The sequence below is a fragment of the Amblyomma maculatum genome, chromosome 1 (assembly GCF_055883805.1).
Source record: "Amblyomma maculatum isolate TAMU_Amacu chromosome 1, ASM5588380v1, whole genome shotgun sequence".
Lineage (NCBI taxonomy): Eukaryota > Metazoa > Arthropoda > Arachnida > Ixodida > Ixodidae > Amblyomma > Amblyomma maculatum.
Window position 1 is genome coordinate 227,375,167 of NC_139344.1, and position 27,734 is coordinate 227,402,900.

The 27,734-nt window shown below is 47.6% G+C and overlaps 2 protein-coding genes and 1 pseudogene across 3 annotated transcripts in view; 1 reads left to right on the forward strand and 2 right to left on the reverse strand.

The window, feature by feature from the left end:
* Positions 1–9,049, reverse strand: part of spir (spire type actin nucleation factor) — a 223,688-nt gene extending 214,639 nt beyond the window's left edge. The window contains exon 1 of the mRNA XM_084590464.1: positions 8,716–9,049. Coding sequence (XP_084446590.1) covers positions 8,716–8,974 — 259 coding nt within the window. The 5' untranslated portion in view covers positions 8,975–9,049. The remainder of the gene's footprint in view (positions 1–8,715) is intronic.
* Positions 9,050–9,522: 473 nt separating this feature from the next.
* Positions 9,523–18,522, forward strand: LOC146205787 (uncharacterized). Its single transcript, XM_084590465.1, has 3 exons — positions 9,523–9,816; positions 10,843–11,060; positions 17,148–18,522. The coding sequence occupies exons 1-3, from the start codon at positions 9,694–9,696 to the stop codon at positions 18,487–18,489; spliced, it is 1,683 nt and encodes a 560-aa protein (XP_084446591.1). The 5' UTR covers positions 9,523–9,693; the 3' UTR covers positions 18,490–18,522.
* Positions 18,523–23,325: 4,803 nt separating this feature from the next.
* Positions 23,326–25,112, reverse strand: LOC146205788 (uncharacterized; annotated as a pseudogene). The gene is made up of 2 exons (XR_014704261.1): positions 24,464–25,112; positions 23,326–24,313 (listed from the first exon to the last, which is right to left on the reverse strand). The product of XR_014704261.1 is annotated as an uncharacterized LOC146205788 (transcript).
* Between the last annotated feature and the right edge of the window lie 2,622 nt (positions 25,113–27,734).

The following is a 27,734-nucleotide window of genomic DNA, read 5'->3' on the forward strand; positions in this document are numbered from 1 at the left end:
CAGCGACGGCGCGTGATACGAGCGCATTCGGCGGGCAATATTCGAACAGTGTACTGAACGGCTCGAGGCGACCCCCGCACGCAATCCCAGCGGCAGTGTTTTCGGGAAAGAAAAAAAAAAAAGCCAAACCGATAAGGACCAATTTGACGATGCTCTTTCCCGAAAAGAGCACAGTATAAGGCGGAGCCATGAGAAACACCTTAATTCTCCCCGGGATTAGGACGACAAAGCCAGGAGGACAAAAGAAAACGAGGTTCGAACACGATCTGTCTCACTGCAAAGCAGCAGTAAACCGCGCGCGAAGATAGCGAACTCGCATTTGCAGTCGAGCGCTGGCGCAATCGCGAGGAGGGAGTGCCGCGTCCTCGTCGCGCGGGCGCCACCGGCGACTGCCGCTCCCGCTGTCCGCGACGTCGTTTGACGCCAGAGCACGGTCAAACTGAAACCACAGCCTAATGGACGCGTGAACTCGTTGCCTTCCCCGTCCACATAAACGCGCGCTAAGTCCGCTCTACTTAATCCCTTCGTTCGAGCGCAGCCCGCTCGCAAGTGGTTGCACGGTGCTCCGTATGCCTTCAAAACCACTCGCTCCATTTCGAGTGGTTGCCAATAAACAACATAAGCATAAAACCAATGAAATGCGACAAAATAATTTAATAATTTCTAGCAAAACTAAGGGAACTTAAGCCAGCTATACAAGGCCCTTTCCATGCTCCATCCGACGACAAGGACCCTGCAGGCGCGTGTCCACCCAAATCATAAGTACTCTAATCTCAAGAAGCCAAAATGCTGGAAGCACACCATATTAAATTTGACTCGCGATACATATATCTGGATACCCTGGTTGGAACGCGGCGGCAGCATCGAAACGCAAAAGGCGTGTGTATGATGCGCGACGTCAGCGCACGTTAAAAATCTCCAGCGGGTCGGATGGTAAAATTTGCGCTGTCATCGGTTTTGGGGGTGCGGGATTAGTGGGATTTCCGACCGCGCCAGAGGGCCGTCAGTTGCGTCCTAGCAGCAATTAATTCGACCTTCTCGATGACCGGGCCTGAACGGCCGGATCCGAGCAGCGCAGCACGGCCTCACTCTTCTATAGAGATGGAGCTGGCAGCAAATAGGAAAGTGGCGGATAAGCCATGCCCCCAATGTGGTGTGGCCTAAAGGTACATCGATGTCACACTCTTTGCAATTGGGATCGACCTGACCCTTGAATACGCAGCTTAATAGCTGTACACCGTAAGTTCAGCCAATTTTTTTTTGTTTTTTTATTTCTTAATGAAAGGCACGATCGGACGCGATTGGGACCAGGTGCATAATGTTGGCACTAACCTAGGGTTACTCAGGCTGTTATCTATTTTCCCCTTAAATAAGTGATTAATTATGTTTAAAAAATGAGTACTCAACTTTTTTAGGCACTGGCTGCGGACACAAAGTGTGATATGCAAAGTTGTAGGGCAAAGGAACTCCACATTTTTGTTTTTTAACGATACATCTTACGTTGTCTTTTTTTTTTTTTTCCTAGTTCCAAACGAAGACCATGAAACGTTTTAAAAAATAAGTCACCTAACGGGACTTGTGCCCCGCTATTTTGCTGCTCTCAAGCGGGCAATGGAATGAACAATGTCGGCTGTGTGACTGCGGTTTAGGTCTCTCCGTTGGTTTTCGTGCGGGGGCTCACACGCTTGCGCCTCTTTCAAAGGTTTCTATTCATTCTTTATCATGTACGCAAACTGCTCTCTTTGGAGTTTGTTTTCTGTTGCCAGCTGCTTCTAAAGAGGAGTGGAGGGCGTCATAATGGCTGTGCTGCCCACCGGTGTGTCGGTGCCTTGTGGCAAGGAAGAAGAGAGAGGATTGCTTTACTCCTTCCTTGCTCGACGCTGCGGGCTTTATGCTGGTCGGCCCGGTCCAATGTCTCATTCTCCACTCTCCCGGCTCTGAAGTGTCCCGGTTCTTTGGTCGTGCCGTTGCCCGGCTGTCACTCCATCCGGAATTCGCACTAGCTCCAATCCGAAAGGTGTTTGTTGGCCTCTGCAGACGATGCATCTTGGGGTGCACTCCGGTTGCTCTTTCAATGGATGTTGCGTTCAGCATCATCGCACGGAAGCACGCTTCCATTTTGGTTCCGAAGGGTTCGCATGGTTACTGTCCTGAAGCGAACCGCACTCTTGCGGCTACTTGCACGATGCTCGTGACGGTGATCTGAGTTGTACGAGGGATCTGAATTGTCCTATTCGTCTGGCGATCTCGTACCGCGGGTTCAATTCCTGGATGTAATCGATAATATGCTGGTGCGTATATCTCCTTGATGGAGCTGTCCGGCGCCGCGATGTACGCGCTAACGCGTAGCGTATGGCCTTCGACTTGTACATATTGCAGGACTACGAACGCTTCAGTTCTTTTAGTGTAAGGCGAGCTTACGGTGCAGGAGTTACTGATGGGGTCTATCCGCAGCTGATTGAGGTGTTCAGCTTCCTCGAAGTTTTACTCGGCTCCTTTAGGTACGGCGGGCAAGAGCTTCTCTGCGGTGGTTGTACGCAGGTTAAAACCGCCTTGAGGACTGAACCACTTTGTAGTCCACCATCGGCAGTCGAGGCAGCGGCTTCTTGGCGGCGCGGTAGGCTTTCGTGCGGCGTCCGCGGCCGGCATCGGCGGCGTGTTCGCTGGAGAAGTCGGGTTGCCAGGCTTATGATGGGCTTTTTTATGGCCGTGGCCTACAAGGTAAAGCTGTTAGATCCTTCTAAAGAGGTCTCCTCACCCCGGCGTAAGACGCAGCGGCCCGGCTCGCCTCGGTGGCCGATGATCACGAAAATGCCCAAAAATGTGCCATCGGATGGTCACTATGTGATCAGCGGCGTGTCATGAGTCCTGTAGCACCACACTTCGTCGGGTCCGGAAAACCTCTAGAAACGGTCTCATCGGAGAAGCCCACGCGAGACACCTCACCTTTTACATACCCAAGTGGTCGAAATTATTCCACATATCCTTCCATTACGGCAGCTCTTTCTTCTTTCAGTCTCACCTTTACCCTTCCATCCCGGTGCGGTTAAGGTGTCCAAGGAACACAAGTGTGACATATATTGCGCCCTGCTTTTCCTCAAAAGCGCAAATCAACCTCTCTGGAACATGAAGCGCTTTTAACACGACATAAATGATGAAAAACACACCCATGCATTGAGAGACTCAGAGCTCGTTCGTTGCACTTTATCCGCGCTCTTTGCGCCTTTTTGTGAATACGCTTTCAAATGGTCCGCCAACTAGCGCGACCAATCAAGTTTTTAAGGCGAATGCTTTTAACATACATAGATCAAACGATAGCAACACGAGAGAAGAATGAATAACGGGACGAACGCTAACGTGGAGGCTTAGTGACGAGGCGCCCTACAGAACAGTATCAATTAAAACCAACCATGGTCAGCGCAGTAACATGTCCCCGATTCTAAAGCTTCAAATATGTTAGTTTTCTTCTACCTCCATGTTCCTGGAAAGCATTTTGCAGCCGTTATCACAGAGAACACTAATAGCCTCCTCTTGTCCAGAGAAAGAACGCAACTCACGCACCGTCGCTTTTTTTTTTTTTTTCTTGTTCTCACGCATTACGCTGAGGAGGAAAGTTATTCTGTAAATGCGGGAGTGCACCATCGCCCATTTGCCAGGATATGTAGATATTAATTGCCACCCACATTGCTGCGGGTGAGGCGCAAGAAGAGTTCGATCGCCGAAGCGTGTTCTGCATTATATGTGGCAAGCCTCAGCATTAAACTCGCAATCCTGGCGGTACACATATGGCAGAACGTACAAACATGTCCACGGCATAGCAAGGAAGGGCTGCCGCTGCTTCTACGCGGTCAAGAGAGTTCTACGGAGGCAGTGGGCCATGGGCACTCTCATGACGGAAGAAACGGTGGCCAGACGCTGGTTCCGGACATAAGAGGCTCAAAGCCAAAGCCTGAAACTCGCAAGCCATCTGGGATCGGGAACCAATACCTCGATCCAAATCAGGAAGGAAAGAAAAATAGGCTATTCACTAAGCCGGCTGGGTTAGAGGTGGCCGACGGAAATCACAAAACAGTGCATTGTGTACAAGCGTCCTTTTTTTTTTTTTTTTGTCTTCCGTGTTTGAAATTTTAGCGGGAAAGCTGTGCGTCACAATGGACCAAGTGAGAAAATGTTAGGCCGCACCAACGAATGAGGAAGTTCAACATTTACCTCTTTTGCCGATGCAATCGCCAGTCAAATTTCATACTCTCTCTAACAACTGTTGTCAGAAACTTATTTTCTGGGCTCGACAAATGACGCGGCAACCTCAATTTGAAAGATGGCTTGTTTGGTTTGGTTTACGGGGTTTAACGTCCCAAAGCGCTCAGACTACGAGAGACGCCGTAGTGGAGGGCTCCGGAAATTTCGACCACCTGGGGTTCTTTAACGTGCACTGATATCGCACAGTACACGGGCGCTTGGCTTTTCGCCTCCATCGAAAAGCGGCCATGATTAGATCCCGCGTCGCTGGGTTCAGCAGTGGAGCGCCCTAACCAATGAGCCACTGCGGCGGGGCTCATTTTGAAAGAATCTTCCAAAGGTGTCTCCTCGCTATAGTAGCCCTCTAACGCCTCTAAACATGCCGAAACGGTTCACGCTGCGCTACGCCCTACGACGTGTGGGAATTCTATCTGCAATGGCTGTTCCTATTTGAATACATATTGTGGCGGAACTATAAGCTGTCGTCCATTAGATGACTAAAGAAACGACTTTCTGCAATTCCCCTAGCCTCTTGCGTGCACAATTCCAATTAGTTCTTCGCTGACTGTCCCTTCTGTATACGCAAGGCGAACGCCAACGTTAGAGGCCAACTTGGTATTACTTCTTACCTATATAGCTTCTATATCGGGTTGACTGCACAGCTCGTTGAATTTCTTGTTTCAGCCCTCTAAGGCGCAATTGACACTTTTCTTGGCGTACAAATGGCTAGAAAAGTTTGCAGATCATCCATATCACGGAAAACCATAACTTAATAGCTGTCTTGACGCGCAGCCAGTCACTGAGTAGATCACAGCGCAGGACGCACAGGGAAGTCAAGTACTCCCTTCATTGCGTGGGCGCGCACTCTCAGAGCGCCAAGCAATTAGGCTTTGTTACGTTTTCGTGTCCCGAGAACTTTTTAGGACAGCTGTACAGAGCGAACTCATGGTTTTTACTTTAAAAGCGCGCTACACCAACAGTGATTTCTTTGTTTCGTGCGAATTTACTGCAGTTCGTATCGGAGTCGTTATTTCAATACAAACAAGCGAACAAAGAAAAAAAAAAAGCGCTTAGCAGCGCATCTTGTGTGTGTGTGTGTGCGCGCGCGCGCGTGTGTGTGAACATTTTGCCACCTGTAGTATTTCTTTTTGAATTTCGATTGTCCAATACGTTACAGAAACAAAGTAATTCCAAAATCCCTTCGGTATTTCTCCGGTAAGTCTTGCTATTGGAGTGTTACAATTCACAAGCACTGTGACACTTCGCACGGAATCTTGTACGCAAGCCAAAAAAATCTTGTACAGACAAAGCTGTGCGTCAGAAAAAAAAAGAAAAAGGCACGTTACCACATATATTAAGTACTTGATAACACAAGCAAGGATGCTTTCTCGTTGCTTGTCCGCGATGAACGTCTTTTCTCTTTCTCTCTCTGCACTCAAAACGGCGATATCACGCAGCTCTCAGGCCTGCCAGCAAACCGTTCTAGAGTTCGACAACCCACATCCCCGCTGAACTGAAGCAGGGCAGCAAACAGAGACCTTTTTGCGCCGCTGTCACGAAAGAAATCTAGCGGAGCGAGCGACCGCGAAACGAGGGACGCTAGGAGAGTATCTTTCTGCCGGTCAGCACGCCAGGACGGCAGACGGCTCGGACACTGCTGGACCTTTCGCTCGGTGTGACGACTGTGGGTAATGTGGATCACGATGTGGATTGTGCATGGCCGCTCTACGAGTACGTCTGCTGCGCTAACGGACGCAACGTCTCTCGATTACGTCCACGGTAGCAGTGCCGGCCGCCTCGCTGACTCGGCACATTTGTCACCCCGCACGAGAGACCGCAAAGAAACGACGCCTAGCTCAGAGATGCGGAAGGAAGCCCTTAGCGCCATCGTGCACGCTACCGGGCAGCTGATCATGACACTACATGGTCGTGAAAGTCACCTTCGAGGAGCAACAATCCTGCAAATATTGTAAGGAGCCCACAAGGCAGCTCCATTTGAAAAAAATAAAACTAAATGCCCGCGCGCCTGCACAAGCGTGTCACGCTCAGGACCAGCAGACTGCTGTGTCGCCTGATAACGGCTGGCATGCCGCGCGAGCAAGATACGCGCGCAGCAACGGAGCCCGCCTGCGGCAGAAGCGCTCGAGAAGGCCGGTTTATGAAGTATCAAATGCAGCACCAGATGACAACACCACTGCCATCGAAGGGAAGCAAGGTGACAGGTACCGTCTTTGCCAAATGTAACCAGGCTGCATGTTTTGCTTCTCTCTTGTATTCTAAAGTCAACACGGCTTCCCAGAGGATAACAAGTGTTGGTAAGCGAGGACAGGAGTTCGCCTTTACTTTGCACAGATTTACAGTTTCGGGAGCGGTACGAATTCCCTATTACCCGACTGAGATGCGGAACATGCAGCCTGGTTACTTTTGGCAAAGACGGTACACATGATATTCGACAAAGTGGTGGCACACTCGGCTAGAAGCCCCACTCACATTCTAACCAACAAAAAGCCGGTATCACTTGAACTTCGTTTCACAAGCTGTTTGCAGTACTACAAAATGCAAGGGCGGCCTAGAAGCAATCAGGGCGACGCGTACAGCACGATTCTGTTCCCATCGCAGCAGATAGATTTCGCTCCTCCGTCCGATCGTCTGCCCTATGTAGTCGTGCAAAACCCTGGCACAGAACCGGGAACGAGGAGCCCGGATTTCAGGGACACAACACCAGGCATACCAAGAAACTGGGCCACCCACAGCGACGACGCGCCCGTGGGCTCGTCTTCCCGCGGCGGCCAAGGTGGCTCGATATGCGCGCGCCCGAAAACGTGGCCGAATACGGAAGACCGCAGGAATCGATCGACGCGTGACCGACCTTCGCGCGCAACATTCGGCAAACCCGGAAGGCATGGCCCGCTCGCTCGGCCGCCGGCGAACGCTGCCCGGCGTTGCCTTGGACGGCTACGCCTTGGTCACGAATCGCGACCAACATAGCCAACGCCTCCCACCGCCGTGCGCCAGGCACTGTGAGCTATCCCGCCACGCAGCACATTGACGGCTTGTGGCCGTGATTTGCACCGAGAAGTCCAAAACAATTCAACTCCAGTTCGGGGCCCACCTGTGATTCCCACGGCAAAACACTACCTCGATTCCTTGTTGCGCCCCACTGATCGCTGCAAAACAGGTAGGTGTATATAAACGGCTTTTAACTGCGCATGGCGGTTTGAATAGACACATGGAGTTACATACTAAAGACAGAATATACTCAATGCTCATTTCACAATCCAGTGCAACAAAGAAGGTGTAATGAACAAGCACAGCTGATCCCAATAGAAAGAGTCAAGCTAAGTGGGAAACGGGAAACGAAACTATATTATCCTGCACATTAACCTGAGTAATACTGAAAACTGGACGTTAATTAGAGTTGCAAAACGACCGTATCCAGTTCGCGCCATGAAACCGCCGGTAATCCTGCCGGCGCACTTATTTCCTTTGCATTCAAACGCTAGGCTGTACAAATCGAAACTAAAACACCATGCACAAACTTCCATTTAGCTCGGCATTGAGAGAAACTAAAATTACATGATTTAAAACAATAATTGGTGTTCAAGCTAATCGTGTAATCTATACAGCGCTCAGCAATCGGTGCGGTTATAAAAATCAACCGAAAGCTTTGACGTGTAGCTACTGATCAAACTGAAAAAAAGCTTTAACAGAAACCACTTGACACTACGCGCGCGCTATACATTGGCTAATGACCGACATAGTGGCAAATTTTGTCAGCGACAGTTAGTCACTAGGCCCAAATGCAGAATTCACCGGCGCTAAAGTGAAGGTGTCAGCACTGAAAAATGCCAGGAACGGAGAGGAGCCATGCTGAACGTGGGCTCAGAGTGCCTCCTCCGCATTTTATAGGCACCGGCATGCCCAAACACACTACACTGGCGGAAAAAAGAAAAAAAAAAAAAATCCGTGCACGAACTGCAAGCAGCCAGAGCTCCGAGATGATGAATCCGCTTATTTGTTATGCTCCAGCAACGCCTGACTGAAAGCGGGAACGCTTCCGGCCGCGTAAAACAACCGGCACTCAAAGGCAGAAATGTGAAACCGAGCGTTTGGCATCAATGGATGACCAGTCGTAATACGTAAGTACGCGCACGATGCGGCACCTCAACCTGAGGCAAATGTTTCAGGCATGAAAAAGAAAGTCTTGCGCAGTGGTAAATGCACGAAGAAACGTGACGAAACTAACCAGCAAAAGTCATCAGCAGGTCATCACAAGAAGCGCGAACCGTCACTATTTTCTATTTACAGGAGCACTACTCCTTTTTCTCTTTCGCCCGACTAGATCGATATCTAAAAACGTCCAGAAAATGACCATAGAGTTACTAACGCTACCCATTCGCACAGCGCGCAGGAGGCTCTTAATATACCGAGATGAATAAAGCTTTTCATAAGTAATGTCGCAAAGATGACGCTTACCCGGACCCAAATCGCGCACCGTTGAACTGTGTACGCTGCCATCCTTGTGGATCCTCAGCTGACTGGTGTCTGTCAGGCAATAACATCCGCGGTTGTCCGCCATCCACTCCTTGCACATGCACTTTGAAGTCTGGTAGCACATGGCCCAGGCCTGCTCCTCACGGATGGGCGCAGCGAAAGCTTGAAGAATTGACGACAAGCGGACACAGCCATCGCCTTCGAGATCACACTTCGGCGCGTTCGCATCCTCTGACGCCATATTTCGCTCTGAATGAATGCCGCCGAGAGCCGACCTGCAGCTGCTCCGGCTGGCAGCGGGTGACTGCAAATGCCAATAGCGAGCGCGCGCTCACGCCGCCAGGCGCGCGGCAGTCGTTTTCTTGCACCTAAGTTCATCGAGCTTTATACATAGCTCGCTTCCCGCTAACTAAACTGTCACTTCTACGACTGTAATGCGAAAGCAATGAACAGTTCAGCGCTTCTGATTTGTACTCACACTGCATATTTAATTCCGAAAAGCAAGCAGAGCCATAGCTACAAGCCGGGGAACAACTACTCAGTTTCGGTTTCGCAATGAATGCCCAGGATAAAGTTTACCACAGTATTAGCGTAACTTACGCTTAATATTTTGTGCTTATATAGCAAAATATAATAATTTCTGCTATTTGCGAAGTATTCTGTAATATTGTCTATTTCAGCAGTGTTCATTTTGTTTTGCTATCGTGCTGCCATCTCATGAAGGAAAGGAAAGATTTGTTTCGAACTGCATTTTTCAGCTGGTAAGTGGCGCCACAGTCTATGCTGCAACATCTGCACCATGGGACGACTGATTTAGTCCTGTAGTGGTCGGTTGCGTTGCTTGTATTACCTCTGTGGCATTGCTATTAAGCTGTGTTCGGTATTATACTCTGTGACTCTTTGTAATTACCTGAGTTGTTAGCCACTAAATGAGGGTGGATTTGTAACCGTGGTGCACCCATGAAAGAGAAGACCGAATCGCAGCAGCCCAACGCCCGGAAGAGCTTCTGCTGCACCGTGGCGAGTTGCTGTACACGGGACGGACAGCCCAAGCTGTTTACGTCTCAGAAGCTTCTAACGCAGGTATGACGAACGAAACATAGTGCCGTTAGATTTTTCCTTGCTATTTATTCTTATGGGCACCCGCTGGGTAATTATGTCAATAACTAAAGCGGTGTCATTTTTTATGGCTTATTACCGTAGTACTTCCAAAGTACCAAATCCTGCAATCCTTTTTCCGGCTAACCGCTGGCCGGTTAACGCTGATATTTCACACACAGGCGTCATTTTAGCCTCGTGTTTTAATACGAAGTTTCAGTCCGTTCTCAACAGAATATGTCGAAGTGCGCGTTGTGTATCCTAATGCGGATTTTCGTGCAAACTAGAGTGTCACAGTCGCTGTCAAAGGGCACAGTTTGCGAAGTAGCAGTAGTGGGTGTTCCCCTCTGGCGCCTTCAGCTGCTGGTTCTACTGCTACCGTTTTCGTGGGAGTAACCTTAGACGGGAGTGCTCTTTGTCCGCGCTTTTGTGCATGCCAACATCTACCGTGACTCCGGCGTTTGCAATCGGCCGAGACTCCTTGATGGATCGTTCGTTTCACCTCTCTAGCCGACCATTGGATACTTGAGTTTTCTGACTGTGGGCCTCGGACTGAAGCTTGAAATGTCAGAATGCACTTGTCATTGATAGCGACATGCGAGCTGGGATGAAATAAGGGTAATGGCGAATGAATTAGAATAAATTACCTGTCATGTGTTTCAATGAACATAGTGCTGATAATGGGCAACTGCTTCAGAAACTTGTTGCCTCGGATGGAGGTTTACTATTGATCGTTAGTGTCCTTGCAAGTGCACTGAATCGTCTTCGGCGTGGCAATTTTCATTTGCAACGCTAACTGCGCCCATTGTTATTCCCAGCAAGTACTGTTACCTTTTACAAACATGCAAACAGAAGAAAAGTGCAATTTGCACGGCATCTACAGTAGTTGAGTTTAAGTGGACACAGACAAGCATGAGGACAAATTGGCAGCCATTAATTCTCAGATATTTATTATTATTATTATTTTTTTTTTGTTCTGTGTCACTAACATGCTGTTTGTTTTTCTTCCAGCATTTCATCAAGGTTCATGCTGAAAAGAAGTATTCGTGTTCAAAATGTAGCAAGCGGTTCGGAGCGGAGTGGCTCTCTAAACACCATGAGGCAACCTGTGGAACGTCTTGGTGTTGCTCATGTGGAGCAAGCTACCAAAACAGGGAAGCTCTACTGACACATGCAAGGCGCCGTTCTCACACACTGCCGTTTGAGCTGAAGCGAGGCGATGCTTGCAAGTCAGTATCAACAGTTTAACTAGTCATGTTATGAATTGCTTGTTTAGAAGCTTGTAATATCTTGCTCAATGGCCCCCATCCTTGCTCTCTGCTGTATATTCATTGCTTTTAGGGTGCACTGAATAATTTACAGAACTGGTAAACTTACCTTAATTATATTCTCTCGCATCCAACATGAACTGATTTCAGGGAACAGCTTGCCATTGTGCGTCAGTACTACGCCAGTAAAACAAGCTGCAGTTACGGAACATATAGTTTCAGCTTTCTGCTACCCCTTTGTTTTAGCGTGTATAGATATCTGTTATTGTTAAAATGCAACTCAAAAAAGGCAGGGGCAAATACCTATAAAAGGAGGCCCTTCAGCCAATGGCATCGACCAGTTCTGATTGCATTGCAGGTAATCCCACCTTTTGTATAAACCTGCCGTTCTCTTGTGATTTCATGTTGCCAGAATAACCAGCACATCAGCGGCAGTTGGCTTGAAGGCCTTCTTTGATAGGCATTGCCACTAAATTCTTGGTCTGTATCTGACTATAGGCCTCTAGAAGAAATTAAAAATGGATGGGTTTTCTTTCAAAAATGATGTTCATGCCTATGCTCATTCAGTACCTCTGCTTTCTGGCTATATTTTTCTATGGCTGATATAGTGGCATATACAGTTTACTTGGTAATGCAATGTATGTATATATGTATGTATAACTTTATTGAGGAGCCGGCAAACGACAGGTTAAAGCTCCGTGACGCTGGCCAAGCGTCGACCCGGGATTATGCCCTACTCTGCACTAACTCATTTGGCCCGTTTGTGGTGGGTTGTGAGGCTCGTGCTTTTCGAGCGCACCCCGGGCCTGCTGGACGGCCCATAGTTGAGTGTCCTTGTCTGTACTTTGCACAGCACTTTGAAGTTCTGGCAGGTATGTCTTGGATGCAGCTTCGGTCGGGAACCTGGCAGTCCCACATGATGTGCTATTGGTCCGCCGGACCAACTTGACATACACTGCACATATCACTCGTGTAGATGTCTGGGTGGAGGACGTGTAGCACTGCCGGGGCGAGGAGTGACCCCGTTTGCATTTGCCTTAGGATGACCGACTAAGTGCCGGGTGAGGCGGCGGCATTGTCCGTCGAGCTAGGCGGTAACATATAGTCACTACCTCGTAACTGGTCATTCGGTCTTTTGTTTCGAACCACCACTCGGAACGGTCCCTCTCGGGGCCGCAAAAGGTAAGCGCTCGCGCCGCCAAATGGGCCGTCTCGTTGTGATTTGGTGAGGATGCACAATCTCCCGCGTGCGCCGGGAACCACTTGACGCGGATAGTGTTGCCGCGGTCTTGGAGCTGGAGCTTACTGATGATGGCGGCCGCCGGCGCGCACACTCGCCCCTTGGCTGCACACAGTGTTCCTTGAGTCGCTGAGCATGGTGCGACACTCGGTCTCCAAGATTGCCAGAGCAATTGCAACCTCCTCGGCTGCTGTGGCGTCCGTGCACTGCACGCTCGCTGCCGTTGTCTCGATGCCGGTAGCTGCCGCAACGGCCACTGCCACAAATCCTTCTCGCTTGTATTCCGCTGCGTCCACATACCGGGCGTGCGGGTCCTGGGTGTGTTGTTCGACAAGGACTTTGGCCCGCGCCTGCCGCTGTTCTTGATTGTACACAAGGTGCATGTTTTTCGGGATGGGGTCCACATGGATGTGGGCCCACGCCTCATCGCTGATCTCGTACAATTGCCGACTGGGAGATCGGGGATTGTAACCCAGGGACGTCAGTATACTGCGGCCTGTCTTGATGGTAGAGAGGCGCTCCATTTGCGCAGTGAGCTGCGCCTCGGCTATTTTTTCTAAGGTGTAATGGACGCCGAGCTGCAGGAGCCGAGCCATACTCGTGGTTCCCATTAATCCCAGCGCAGTCTTATAAACCCGTCTGATCAGCGTGTTTATCTGTCCTGTCAGTGACCTGCCAGTTGAGGTAGGCCGCAATGTAGGCTATGTGACTGAATACGAACAACTGGACAAGGCGCAAAAGGCTGTCTTCACGCATGCCTGCCCATCGTGTCGAGACTCGGTGTATGAGCCAGATAGCGTCCATTGCCTTGGTGGTAATCTTGTTGATGGTCTCGTCGTTGCGGCCATTCTTGTTTAGTTGCAGGCCTAGGACCCTGATCTTGGGAACTTCGGGGATGCGCTGCCCCAATGCAGTCACAATCTTTATGTGACGGCACTCCTGAGGGGGAGTGCGTTTCCGTCCCAGTCATAATGTTGTGAGGACGAACAGCTCGGATTTGGCGGGCGAGCACACTAGGCCTGTGCCGTCAAGGTTTTACTCGATGGCAGTAACAGCCTCTTGGAGCTGCTGCTCAATGCTGGCGTTGGTGCCGCCTGCCGCCCACAGGGTATATTGTCGTTGGCGTAGATCGTATGCCGGACGCCGGTCCCTTCTACTGCCCTCGCTACCCAGATCATGACGAGGTTGAAGAGCAACGGCGACATAAACGAACCTTGCGGGGTACCCGTGCTGCCGAGCTTGTGTTCGGGGAGCTTAAGGTCTCTGGCGTGCAGTTCTACCGTGCGGTTGGTCAAGAAGTCTTGGATGTAACTGTAGCTCGCTACCCCCATGTTGAGTCTCGATACTTTGACTGTTTGACTTTGTCGAATGCGCTTTGCAAATCAAGTCCCAGAATTACTTTGCTGTCTTGTGTCTTGTTGTCGATTATTTCTTGTTTGAGCTGTAGCATGGTGTCTTGTGTGCTGAGTCTGTGCCGGAAGCCGATCATCGTATCCGGATATAGGCCTTCTTTTTCCAGGTACTCCTGCTACCGGTTGGCAACCACGTGCTCTAGCACCTTGCCCACACTGGACGTGAGCGAGATGGGACGCAAGTTGGCGATGTTCTATGGCTTGCCCGGTTTCGGGATTAGGATTGTTCTTGCCGTTTTCCACTGTCGGGGGAGCTTGCCCGAACGGCAGCATTCGTTGTAGTGTAGCGGGTTAGGGCCTCGATCAATGCATAGTCGAGGTTGCGTAGCATCTTGTTAGTAATAAGATCGGGGCCGGCTGCTGAGCGGGTGCTGAGCTCGTGCAGCACTACCCGTACCTCTGACATGGTAATGTCTCGGTCGAGCCACGCGTTGGACAGCCCCCTGTATGGCGGGTGGGTTTCCGTTGGCGTGTGTGGCAGATACTTGGCTTCTAGGTTCTTGATAACGACGTCTTTTCCTTGTTGTATGGTGGTGTATATGAAGCAAGCCAGGCGATCACGCTGGTGTGACTTGGTCTTGGTGTCGTTTAGGAGGTACCGAAATAGATTCCATGTGCAACCATGATGTAGTTGCCCGTCAGCTCGGTTGCAGACTTCGCTCCACTGCTGGCGGCACAGGACCTTGCAGTGATGTTGAATGGCCCTGTTTAAGTCGGCCACCTTCTTTCTCAATTTGCGGTTCAGCTGTTGCCGTTTCCAGCGCGCCTGTATCAAACGTTTGGCCTCGATCAGGTGGGCCAGACGACTGTCCATGGTTATGATGTCCTCGTCCGTTTCAATGGTCTTGGTGGCCGAGTGCACTGCATCACGGAGCTCTGCCGACCAGGTTTCGATGTCTGTGATGTCTTGCGTTGTGGTTGGTCGTCCCTTACGGAAACCGTCCCAGTCCGTCCACCTATGTGTAATGGTGTTGCCCTGGAATTGATTGGGAATCGTAATTTCGAGGATGTAGTGGTCACTGCCCAGGTCAACGGCGGTGTTGCACCATGCTACTTTGCCGGTGTGGTCGTTTTTGATGAATGTAAGGTCTGGTGTGGTGTCTCGTGCTACGGAATTGCCAATTCGGGTAGGATGATTGGGATCCGTGATCAGGGTACAGTTGTGGTCCAGGGTATCCTGTAGTAAAGGGTGTCCATTTGCCGTGTCTTTCACTTAACCCCACGCTCGATTGGAGGCATTGAAGTCTCCTCCAATCAGCAAAGTGTTGCCTTTGGTTTGGGTGCTGGCTCTGTGTAGTAGGGTCTTGAATATCTATGTTTGGTGCTTGGGGTTACTGTATATGTTAGCGATGAACAGGCTGCCTTTCCGTTGTGTGCTTAGGATGATTTCGGTGAAGATGTATTCCATCCTGCTGCTGCTGTGTCTGACCTGATGTTCAATGAACGTGAGCCCTTTGCGGATGAATTTGCAGACGCCTCGTCCTTCCGCTGGGCTAACGTAAGCACGGTACCCAGCGAGAGTTGGGTTCGCCGTCACCGTTTCTTGCAGCAGAATGATGTCAGGTTTCTTGATTACCGTGGTGATGTGCAGCACTGCTCTCTTGTTGTAACTCTGACAGTTCCACTGCCAGACCGTAAGGCCCGGTAGCAATCCTATTATGGCTTGGGGCTGGGACATGATTGTGATAAAGGTGGGGCTTGCGTCTGTTTCTGGAGATATGGGTGATTGGTGAATTGCTCAGCAAAGATGGGGCTGCATACTATGGGCTTGAGGGTTTGTTCAATGAAGTCGAAGCGCTCCTGTATGGTTCGGTAGGACGTGGTGATTAGTTCCTCCAGCCGCGCCAGGGGTTGGTCAGTGACGGCAGCCGTGCTGGCGTAGGTGTTGGTGAGCACTTCAATTTTGGTTTCGAGCTGAGTTTCCAATTGGGTTAGGTCCTTATGATGTCGTGATGAGGTGCGTGCTGTTCTTCTCGGAGATAATGGCAGGTGTAAGTGTCTCTGGTGACTAAGCTGGGCCAGTGGTTGGCAGCAATGAAATCTTGTTAATTCTAACCCAGCTTAATTGCAGTTTTCTGCTTTTTTTGAACTTGTGCTTTTACCCCATCAGCCTCATGTGTATTTAAATGTTCCTCTTTACATAATTCGAAACAATTTTTGTTCTTAATCAAGGTCAAATTATCAGTAGAATGCATTACCGATTATATGTTTAACAAATTGACCACCATAATTCGAATCATCGCCTAACTCCAGAGAACTGTAAACTGTGGCCCTTACAATTTGCGAAAAATGCCCTCCTAAATATCGCGACCGAACAAAACAAAGAAAAGAAGAGAGAGAGACTCACAAAAAACGTTATTTTGTTCACACATCTGCTTTCAGCATATATCCCTTCATTCTTTGGTGGTTTTGTTTTCTTTTTCTTTTTCTGTGTTTGCTTTGCAGAGTGCTTCAAGGCACTTGTCACTTTGCTAGCTTGTAACTCAGGTGCCTTTCTTCCTCTGCTTTTGCCCGGTTGCTTATTCTTCTTTTATTGCGAAAGCAATACTACACCAGGTCTAACCGCTTGTCACTGTGTAACGTGTCCGTGGTCCCCTGGCAGGAGCTGCCAACTTGGGTCTCTCGTTTCACATGGGACGGTTATGTCAGAATCAGCCTGCCAGGACCCTGGCATTCACGTTGCCCCTATAGGCCACTAAGGCACGTTCATACGGCTTGGTTAAAGCAGGGCTTTATATGTGGGTTGGAGAAGAAGAACGCTCAGTCACCTGCAGCTAATGCTTTCGCTCCGTATTTGGTTCAGCAGCATTGAACCCTTCTCTTTTTTCTTTTTTTTTTTTTTAATTTTAGGTAGATGCTTTAATTTTTATTTTTTTATTCTGCAGTTGCTTTTGGACAAACGAAACAGTTAAGTTTGTTGCCTGCCTAGTATTGCTACATGCATGATGCATCTTGCCCAGATCCCATAGGCTTGCCAGCAACACACTACTAAATGTGCATTTGCCTTTGTGTTCCATCTCGCAAGCAAAATAGTTGTTTTGTTTGTCCAAGTGAATATACCAGTGAACCCTTTCGAAATGAATCTTATGTTCTGAAATAGCTGCTCCCGATTTGCTTTGTTTGCCTTTCTAGCCTTACTGCATGCGTAATGTATCTTCTCCAAACCTTGTAGGCTGGGCAGCAAACACCCTACCAAATATGCATTTGCCTTTATGTTCCACCTCACACACCTCATAAGGTGCTTGATATGTGTGAATAAAGATTAGTAATAGTAATATTATTATTAACAACAATAGTAACACTTTCCTATGCATATGATATGTATATTGAGATCTTGCAATTTCTAGTGGCTCGTTTGAGGGTGATATTTTATAATAGTTTTTATCATTTTTCCAGACGCAAGCAAGCTTCCAACCAGTCGTTGCAGCCAATCATTGTGCCAGTGGCAACGCAAGTTATCATAGTCATCCAGAGTCCCAAGGAGAAGAACAGTGACTCAAAGGACACCCTTTCACAAAATCCGACAAAGGCACCCTCACAATGGCGGAGCATTATTCCCAAGGCAAACCTTAAAGGTGACTCATCTTCCTGTGGACTAGACACCACCTCTGGCGTTTTGTCTGTTGGGAAAGTGCACCAAGGTTCCCAAACTAATGTGTCATGCAAGTGCAGACATACAAAGGATTCATGCATTCAGGCTTGCAGTGTGAAAGGTTCTACTAAAGATGCATCAGAACTTGTAAACCTTCCGCTCAAGGCATGCAAACGCTCAAGAGCCATGAAGACAGCAGTACACACGCAAACCTGTGAGTCTGATGTTCATCACGCTAGCATCCAGCCGTTGTCATCTAAAGCAATGAGCAAGAAAGCACGTCATCGGTGTAGCATCCAAACGCAAACAATTGAGAGTGCTGTGGGGAGAGCCCAGAAGGCGCGCGCTAAGCGTCTTATCGTTAGCCCTGAGCCACGAAAGCTGGACAAGGAAATAGCAACAAGTGAACTTTGGAGTGACCTTGATCAAATACTGTTCAACAACTGTGCAACACCCTCCAAGGAGTGGATGGACATTTTCTCTAGGAGTTCTTCAGCCACACAGACGCTTGACACTGATGCCCTCTTGAAAGACCTCTGCAATTCTTACCCATCTTCCCGTTCACTCTTTTTAGATGGGCCAAGGGAAAGCTTTTCTCAAATAGGTCTTCCAGCAGTACCACTTGAGCAAGGGTTAGATGTGATTTCTCCAAAGCCTGGTATGTTGCCTGTCTTAGCTCCCATTTGTGAGCCTGGGGTGACCGGTAGCTTGGAGGATAGTTTGCATGATGTTGGGCATATTTTGTCATCTGAGACTCAAACAGATGACCTCTTTGATAGCCTTCTGATTGAAAACATGCAGCAAACAGCAGCTCAGACTGACTTTCCAGCTTGTTCACACAATGAAACCCAAACTAATGAAGATGTATCCTTTGAAAGCACAGATGTTTTGCACATGGAAACTCAGACATCTGGGATTTTGTTTTGTGACTTTGAGAGTGTTGACATTGAAACACAGACACCATGGGATCACCTTGATTTCAGTTTGGATGATCTTGTTGTGGAGTCAGATTTTACTATGAAAAAAGATGCAGAATCTCAGATTGGGAACTATCAGCTTGTATGTCCATGGCATTGCCTGAAATCAGATGTATTAAATTCTAAAGGCTGGAACAACATGCAGACACAAACTAGTGGATTGCTTTAAATTAATAAATTGTTTCCAGGTTGTTTTGTTTGATTTCGTCTTTGGTGTGTTTAACATTCCAAAGTGACTCTGGCTATAAGTAGTGAAGGGCTCCGAAAAGTTTGACCACCTGGGGTTTTTAATATGCAGAAATCACACTCACACGGTCGCCTTGCTTTTTGCCTCCATCAAAAAGCGTCCGTGGGTTCAGCAGTGGAGCACCCTCACGTCTGAGCCACCACGGCAGGGTTGTTTCCAAATTGTAGCACTGGTAATCTTGGTTGTCTTTTTTTATTTTTTACTCATTAAGAAGATGCCAACAAAACATGGCAGAAAAGTTTCAAGAGAACTAAAATTTCCACTGCAGAAATGCAAAAGCCTGAGCATTGCTGCTGCAGGCTGTGCATCGCTTTTGCTCTTGTTATCATTATCAACTAAATGCAGCGTCATTGTCATCACTACTATCATCCTCTAATTAGAGAAGAACTACAATGTGCTTCTCGTCATCCCGGGTGGTGCACAGTTGGTTAAAGCACTTGGTTAGGGATCATAGGGAGGTTCCCAGTGGAGACTGGATTTTTATTTTTATTATGACTGACAGGTGGAGATTACACTTTCTTTCCATAGTTTATGCAGATACCACTCATGAATTGTTAAACACTTTCACATTAAAGCTAGGCAGCTTTATGATACCTAGTTTAACTTCAAGGAGATGTCATGTGGACTTTTTTTGGGTGTGTATTAACCCATATATTGTGTTGATTCATTCCAAGCTGATAGGGTGATTTTCAGCAGCCAGAGTGCTAGCCTAAACATGTTAGAATTTAATGCATTTTCTAATGTGCAGGACATTCCACGGTGTGAATACAGGTTATATGTGGTCGGATCAGCAATTGACGTTTGCTTCAGGAATAGTCAAGGGTACTCAAATAGCATTTCTAGGTTTTGATACCACTTGTATCGGTGCCAACCTGTTCAGTGTTCTGACTGTAGTTCCAACACCAGTGATGTCCAGTTTCCTATAAACACGTATATGTGTGCACATTTTAAGCAAGAAACACATCGTATGTATTGAAAGTCTGTTGGTCTCAAGAACAAATAAATTAAAAGGGTTGCCAGCGAAAGCTTAAAAGTCACCATTAGCTGCGGGATGCTGTCTCTTTTCTTATTGCTGCGGTATTAATCTTTGCTATGGGGTGTGCAGTTTTTCATTAGAATGCAAGGCTGTGTAGTTAGAAATATCCAACAGTTAGATATCTTGAATGAGTATGCCAGGTAAAGCAATAATATTTGCCCACATGTAGGAGGTGTGATTCTATAAGTTCTTGTATTCCCTATGTATCTACAGCCTTTGTCAAAAGTGTGGAGCCCAGAGGGTCTGCTTCTGAGTCGTGTAGTGGCAGTGATTTAGCTTTAGTAGAGGTCCTTCCCACTAGAGAGGGTAGGACGAAAAATCTTGCTGTGAAGAAGTTCAGAACACTGGAAATGCATTACAAGCTGCACGAAGTGGCTCAGAAGCCGACCCCCTTTTTGACAAAGACTGTCCTGGTAAATCAACAGGAAGTCAAAGCCCTGTTCCATCTACTTAAGTGATTAGTGAATAATGAAAAACTTTGAAAATTCTGCGAGTCCGGTTCACAAGGAAGTCTTTTAATCACAACCTCTCGTTCACAAGAGTCATTCTCGCATTTTTCTTGTTAGCGGGAGATACCCCTTTAATACGTGTGTTGCAATGTAGTCGCCAAATAAGCTTTTCAGTAAAACCAAACTTTCCACTGATTGTCACCAGCACTGGTCGATAGGTTGCCCATAAAAGAAAAAATTGGTAGTGGCTTAGCTCTGCTATGCCTAGGTATACGCAGTGTAAAGCGCCAGTGTAAAGTGTATTCAGTCTTCCGGGCCTCTCTCGCGGCCGCTCTGGGAAAGCGTCTTATGACGGTACATCGCGCGCCCCTTGTCGAACACAACCAGCATTTCATTGAACACATTAAAGTTCACCAGTGTTCTAAAATTCGTCTACAGGAAAGGCGCAGTATCTGTCACTCGTCGAACCCCGGTATCATTCTCACTGTAGACGAGGGGGATTGTTAAGAGAGGTTCGATTGCCCGGTAGGTTTAATAATTTGTTTAAGTATCGATTCAGTGGTGATTGGACATAAGACTTCTGGTTGGTCGCTTCGAATTTGGCGGCTCTCGCGCATTCGCATAACGGCCGGGCGGCGCGCACTCACGCGAAACTCTGCGCTGACCCGCGTAGTGTAGCTTTACGCTACAAAACTTGTAGGGCAACTGGAGCTTTCTATCCCGAAGTCGGGGCAGGGTGCCAGCGCGAAGATTGGAGGGGGAAGTGCTACAGTCGAAATCTAATATTCCGAATTTTAGTTATATTGAACTCGCAGATTATTCCCTTGAATAATTTTTGTAAAAGTATCTGAAAGCTGCGCCGTATAACGAACCCCAATTTCACCGGTCGTTCGATACATCGAACTCCGCGCTGCTTACTGGAAAGTTCGCCTTCTCCAAAGGCGATCTCATCACCCTCGGTCGTTTGCCAGGTGACACCGCGTACTTTGCAAGCCATGTGCGGAAGGAACAAGAGAGAACCGGTTCGGCGGCGGCCTTCTAGAGCATCGCCGCGGCCTGGTAAGTTTTCCCAAAAGGCGCGCATCTGTCTCGGTCGTTTGACGCGCGGCACCACTTGCCATGTCGTCGAGGAACAATGGGAAGCCAGTTTGGCCAACACCTCCTAAACTTGTTCCAGGCCTGCGCGTCACGTGCCTCGACGTCAGCTACGTCACCACTGCCCGTCCCAGGCGACGCGCCGCTTCCAACTCTCCCCTGCTTGTTGGCGCTTGCTGCGTAGCCGCGCTCAGGCTTTCCATGAAGCTACGCGTGGTTGGTGCGCAAGTGACGTGTAGATGTAGCACATTATCGTTGAGATGTAGGAAGAGTTAAAAAAAATAGAAAAGAATGAGAACGTTTGACAAATAGCATGTCGTGACGTTCGCTCCAGTTAAATAAATGCAAAATGCTTAAAAGCTTTACAAATGGGGACAAATTGACAAATAGCATGTCGTGACGTTCGCTCCAGTTAAATAAATGCAAAATGCTTAAAAGCTTTACGAATGGGGACAAAATTTATTTGCGGCACAAATGATGAAGCACAATAAACAGCCAACAATTGCTTTCATTATCACTTTTTGGTGACAGTCTTTAATTTGCGTGCTTTTGCATCAGCTTTTGCAGCAGCAGTGGCAGTATCGTTCCTGTCTTTACAATAATTGTTCAGGATCATATTTGTAGCACATTTTGCTGCCATGTTAATTACAAGTTCTGGCTCATGGCCGTTTTCACATGTGCACAGTTCTTCGAACTCTGGCAGGCTTTTAATCACAAGGTGCTTCACAATGTCCCTGTGATTAGACATCTGCAAGAAGTTCGTGGCATTTTCGGGCTGCAGCAATTTTTTTACAACAACTTCGGCGTGCATAACGATGGTAACAGCACACGCACTGGGAAATTTTAAGCCCCCTCGACTGAGGTTCGCTGTTAGTGAGTACATATCCGTGTCTCTCTCGTCATCTCTCTCAACAACAAGCTTTTCCTTGCAGGTGTCGCACTTCAAAACTTTCAAGACAGAGTGCGCGCAAAAGCCTGCAACATAGCCAAACACAGCAACACGTGAACTCAACTTGTCTAAGTCTTCAGACTCTACGTTAATGTCGAAAGACGCTTTATGTGGGGCACTTTGTGAAGAAGCAGTGTCTAGCAGATCATCATCGCTTAATGCCGGAAGGGTGCTCTGCAGTCGCAGCCTGCCTTCACATTCATAAAGTTGTCGGATGCTAATGTGATAGTGGCCTCCTGCCATTTGCCTGTACTGACCGAACCTGTGTTCGAGACCATCTGTCTGCACCTTTCCGAGAAGTACGTACTTGTAACCAAGTTCAACAGTACAGTACTTTGTGAACTCCAGCAAAGCGTAGGCTGAATGCCTCCAAGCAGTAAGAGTTTCTCTTGTGAGTGTACCATTGTCATGCTTATAAAACTCCCACACGTCCAACCAAGTCACTAAGGCACCCAAGAAGGTCAGCTTAGGGTCATCTGTCCTTGATGAAGCTGGCTGCTCGTAAACATCTCGATGGTGATACCCTTTGTGCGGTGTTTTAACATTTACAATTTTCCACCATCTAACGATTACTCTAACAAAATTTGCAGTCTGCTTAGCATGTTGAAATGCTGGCAAGTCACTGTGGGCATCTAATGCTTCAGCCACAAATTCATTAAATACCTGTAAAGCGAGCTTGACATTCTGTCTCTCTAAGTTGCTGGGGTTCAGTGCTTTTGAGGAGAGGTGGTAGCTGTATTTTAGGAGCTGCGAAGCTTCAAGCTTATGAAGCTCACGTAGTTCCTTGAAAGAAGCCCACTGTATGGCATCATGATGCACTGTGTAATTTGAAAGGTCAAACAGTGGGAAATAAAGGTTAGTTCCAGGATTTTTTTGATTTAACCAGTTGTTTCTAATGCACTTGAGCAAATGCACGGCATCTACAACATAAAATAAAGGCCGTGATGCGTCAGCCGGATTCGGATAAGCTGTTTTCAGCTTGGGGGGACTTGAAAACATACTAAGGGCTTTCCTGTTGATCGAATTGTTATCCGACACAACAGCTAGCACTCTGAATCCAAGTTTTTCAAGCCCGAGGATGACTTCCTTAAGCACTTTGTGCAGAGACTCGGCATTCAGCGTTCGCACAGGAAGAATGTGTACAACTTCTCGAAAAGAGCTGAGCATGCTTTGCAACATAAACACATGCGCGGATGTAGCGGCCACATTGGAGTTTGCCGCTGCTCCACTGATATTGCCACCTTTATAATCAAAAAATGGTTGGATATGGATTTCATCTACCATCAGAACAATATCTTTTTCATATTGCTTCAGTTGTTTGGATCTGCGGGCGATGTACTTCAGAAAATTACCATTCCCAGATTCATTTTGCGGTGACAACTGAAATGAAGAGCAGACATTTCTTATTGTACTCGGATGTGGCAAGACAAGGACACAAGATGACCTAAGGAACTTGTATGCGTGAGGGGATATGGTGTGCAAAATACAAGCAAGCACCATAATCTCTGATGAATATTGGATGCGTTCCTTTACAAGCAATGTCACCTGTTCTTTCAAAAATCTAATCATATCCCTTTTGCTGTCTGTGATGTGTTCCTCAATTTTTTCCAGAAGAGCACAAACAATATCTGGAAGGCCATCAGAAGGACACTCGTCGCTCTCAATGCATTGCATTCGATTCAATATTTCCAGGAGAACATTGACATCCATGACCTTATTTGGCACCAAGTAATTTCCAAAACGCTTCAAACTTTTGCCCAAGAAACAGACGCTTAACTCCATATCAACGGAGATGGTCACGGATGACTGCAAAACAGGTGCACTCTCGTTCACTATGTTCAAAAACAGCGCACAGTTAGGGCGATGAATGACTGCCCACACATCAGGTACACACACTGTCTTCAATCGTTCTTTCAGTTCAGGAAGCGAGAAAAAACTACGCTTAATTTCTTCACTGTGGTAGGAAGCTGCGGATTCAGAAATCGCACGAGCAAGGTCTGATGCTTCTCGGCGTGTTCGTTTGCTATCTGGTGATATTCTGGAAGGGCAGGCGTCTTGCTTTGACAAGTAGGATGGGCATCCCGGAAAGAGAGCAGGCACTGATCCTTTTCGAAGCCGGGGTACTTTCAATGAAACCTCGAGCACTCGCCCGGTCCTGGGATCCGTGTACGAAGTTTTCCGTTCAAGACATGACTCCTCGAAGTGCAGTGCGCATACCTGCATGCAAACAAAAGCGAAGGCATACTGATAATATGCGACTGCTAGAGCGAAATACCTGCTATATACTGTTCTCGTTCGATAAAAGGAATAATCGAATTGCGCTTCAAACGTAGTCTAGAAGCACAGTGTAACAAACAAATCTCTTACCTTGTTATTCTCTGTAGGAATAAAATCCTTCCTCGGTATCGCCCGCAGCCACTTCGTGCGTTGCACTTCGTCCTTCGGAAAGGAAAACACTTGGGCTTTTTCCCCTGTTCGGTAATTGCTTGAACATGCCGGTACACAACACTTGTTCGGCATGTCAAAACCAGCATATGCCGCAAAACATGGGCGCACAGCAACCAAATAGGGCAAGAAAACACACGCAGAACAGCAGCCCACTCGCACACGGCACAAAGTAAATATGGCGCGCGGCTGACTGGTGCGCCGGGACGCCGGGGACGCAGGGAGTAGGCCGGCAGGAAGTGACGTCCGCAGGCCTTGAAATGCTTGAAAGCTGTCTAGGAGGTGTTGGTTTGGCAACGGCCGGTAGGGAGCAGACGCCTACAGTGCAGCCGTGGTGTTGGGGGAGGGGAAACAATGCGAAAGAATGAAGTGCAAGGGTGTCTGCATACCCTTGTATCGGAGTTGCTACTGTTCCGGCATCCTTCCATCGAGTCTACTGACAATCAACCGGTCTCTGGGTGAGCCTCCAGACCTGATGCGACTGCTCCTGCGGAGCTTGTCAAGCAGTCTGACTGGTCCCCACCATCGTCTGCCTCAACACAGCTATATTCCTTCCGACGTCCCACTCCCTCCCTCCTATGGCTCAAAGCCGTGCTTCATATAGACCGTTTACAGAGAGTAGTTCCGCTCCTCCCTAGTAGGTGGCACCACTAGGACGGCCGTCATTGCTGGCCTTCGGAACGCATCGACGCGCAGTGCGGACTGCTGCGCTGTGCGTCTTGTGTAAGAATGCCGGCAGCCTTTTAAACACTGCTTCTTTGATGCAGATGCCATCTTTATTGTATAAGTATTGTGCGAGGAAGTAGATCTAATGACCCTGTTGTTTACTGCGGAAGAACAGACTGTTTTCTACACATGGTGCACATAATGGCCTCTCGGAGGTGTATCACAAGTTCATGTTTCTTTCTGGGTAAAGAAAGCGCCTGTGAGTTGTAGAGAAAGGCTATACCTCACACACCAGCTCATTTTAGCACCGGCAGTAGCCATGAGAATGCAAAAACGACCCTGGCGTTTTCTGAGGAGTTGTATAATGCGTCTTTGCATTGCTGCCACATTATTTTCGCAGGGCTTTAGGAAGTACCTTGACGTGGCTATTAATGTCTACGCATTTATAAGAATTGATTGTGCAGAGAGGCAAAGTCAGTGTGGGCATGTCAGTGAATCTGCTTACTTTAATTATAGTACTGTTCCCAAGAATGCGCGATCGAATCCTGGCCTAGCTTGGCGGCTGCATGCTTTTCGATGGAGGCGAAAAGCTAGACGCCCGCGTGTTGTGCAATGTCAGTGCACGATAAAGAACCCCACGGGGTGGTAAAACTGTCACTGAATCTGCTTACTTTAATTATGCACTGTTACCAAGGGTGCCGGATAGAATCCCGACCTCGGCGGCTGTTTTTAGATGGAGGCGAAAAGGCAGGCGCCCACTTGCTGTGCAATGTCAGCACACGTTAAATCCCCCTAGGGGGTGGCAAACCCTAAAAACCAAACCAAACTTTAATTAGATAAGCACTGCTGCAATACATGTAATAACTGCTGATTTTATGAAGATAATTCACGGGTCAATTATGAAATTTACCATAATAAGATTTTTTATATCCCTGCTTGCTGGGACTACCTACTGTGGGTTCTGAATTTCGGTGCATTTTACAGTCATTTTCGCCCAAGCGCAGGTGAACGCCGCTGAGCACCTGATGCGGCCTTCGAGCAGCGTAATAGTCTTTTGAAACCAGGACGTTTACAGGAGGCAAACATTATATCTTATAAATTGTTGGACATTACACGCGCGTCCATATTGAGCAGTAAATATTCTGTACAATGCGTGAACATTCATAATGCGTCTCAGCCAGCACGGTCTGAAGTTGCATTCGCCTTTTGCGCAAGAAAATTTAAAGAAAATACGTTTGAGGAAATAATCAGCTTGCAATCTATTCAGTTTTACAGAAAACCATGTTTCCCACAAAGAACGCTAGAGAGGGATAAAAAAAAAAAGAAAAAACGAGCCGACGGCTGGCTGGTTTGCCGACATGTTCTATATAGTCAATGCAGATAGTTAGGAGGGCGCAATAAATGAACTACGTGGTTAAATTAAATATTGTTTAGCACCTACAAACACTATGGGCATTCACATGAAGTTTTTTGGCTGTCTATAAGCTCGTTGTCCCCAGCGATAGCGGGTGCGCCGCACCGTGCAGCCGATTACCAACGTGCCAGAAGCCGTCAAACCAGAAGGCCCAAAGGCCGGCGATGGCGGAAGGGTCACATGATCAAATATGGCAGCGCCCATGCGCTCGCGCTGTAAAGGGTCTATATGAAGTGCAACACTGCCAAAGCTAGAGCTCTTGTTCGCGCTCCCCGCATCCGCGATGAAAAATAGTGCCTACTCTTGACGAAAGGAAATAATAGTTGCTTTGTCTGCAAGCTTGATACATTTTACATTTGCCATCAACTTCATAAAATGCACCTTTTTTTTAGGGAGAAAGGATAGGATTCGGTGAATTTGTATGTTTTGTTTGTCGTTTTCTGTGCCCCGCAACCCTGCCAGCTGTGCCCTACGCGCTGCTCAACGCAGCGACCTCGATTTCCTCTTCGGAGCGAATTTTTTTCCATAGATTCGCACTGCGAAGATGTCCAGACACGCGAAGCAAGTTATTGCAAATGTGTATGCTCGGAATAGAGCCCGTTTCTGCAGAAACCACTCGGCCACAAAACGAGCGCGTAGTGATTCGCCTCTTTTTTTTTTTTTTTTTTTTTTTCTAGCAGACTACTTTCGTAGCTTTCGCTGCGAATGAAAATGAAAAATTGTAAAAAGGGGGTTCAAAGTATTCCAATGCTCGGAACTAAAATCCAATCCTCGATTATAGCAAATAGCAATATTTAGAGTATAATATTCCGACTAATTAATTGAAATAATTAAAACGAATCAAAGGTGTCAAAATGCTCAAAATGAAAACGCAGTGTTCGATAATTAAGCATTTACACAAACATTATAAATTTCGTTAACCAGCATATGTTAAGAAAATTTAGAATGTTTAATGGCAATAATTTAAAAAATGAAACTGGAAAAAGTTGGGCACAGATGTGTCAAAATGCTCAGAATGGAAAGGCGATGTTTGCTGATGCTAAATATTGGTGTATAAAAGAAAACAACATACAAAGTAAAATAAAACATTGTCCCATTGTGTGAAACGCTATT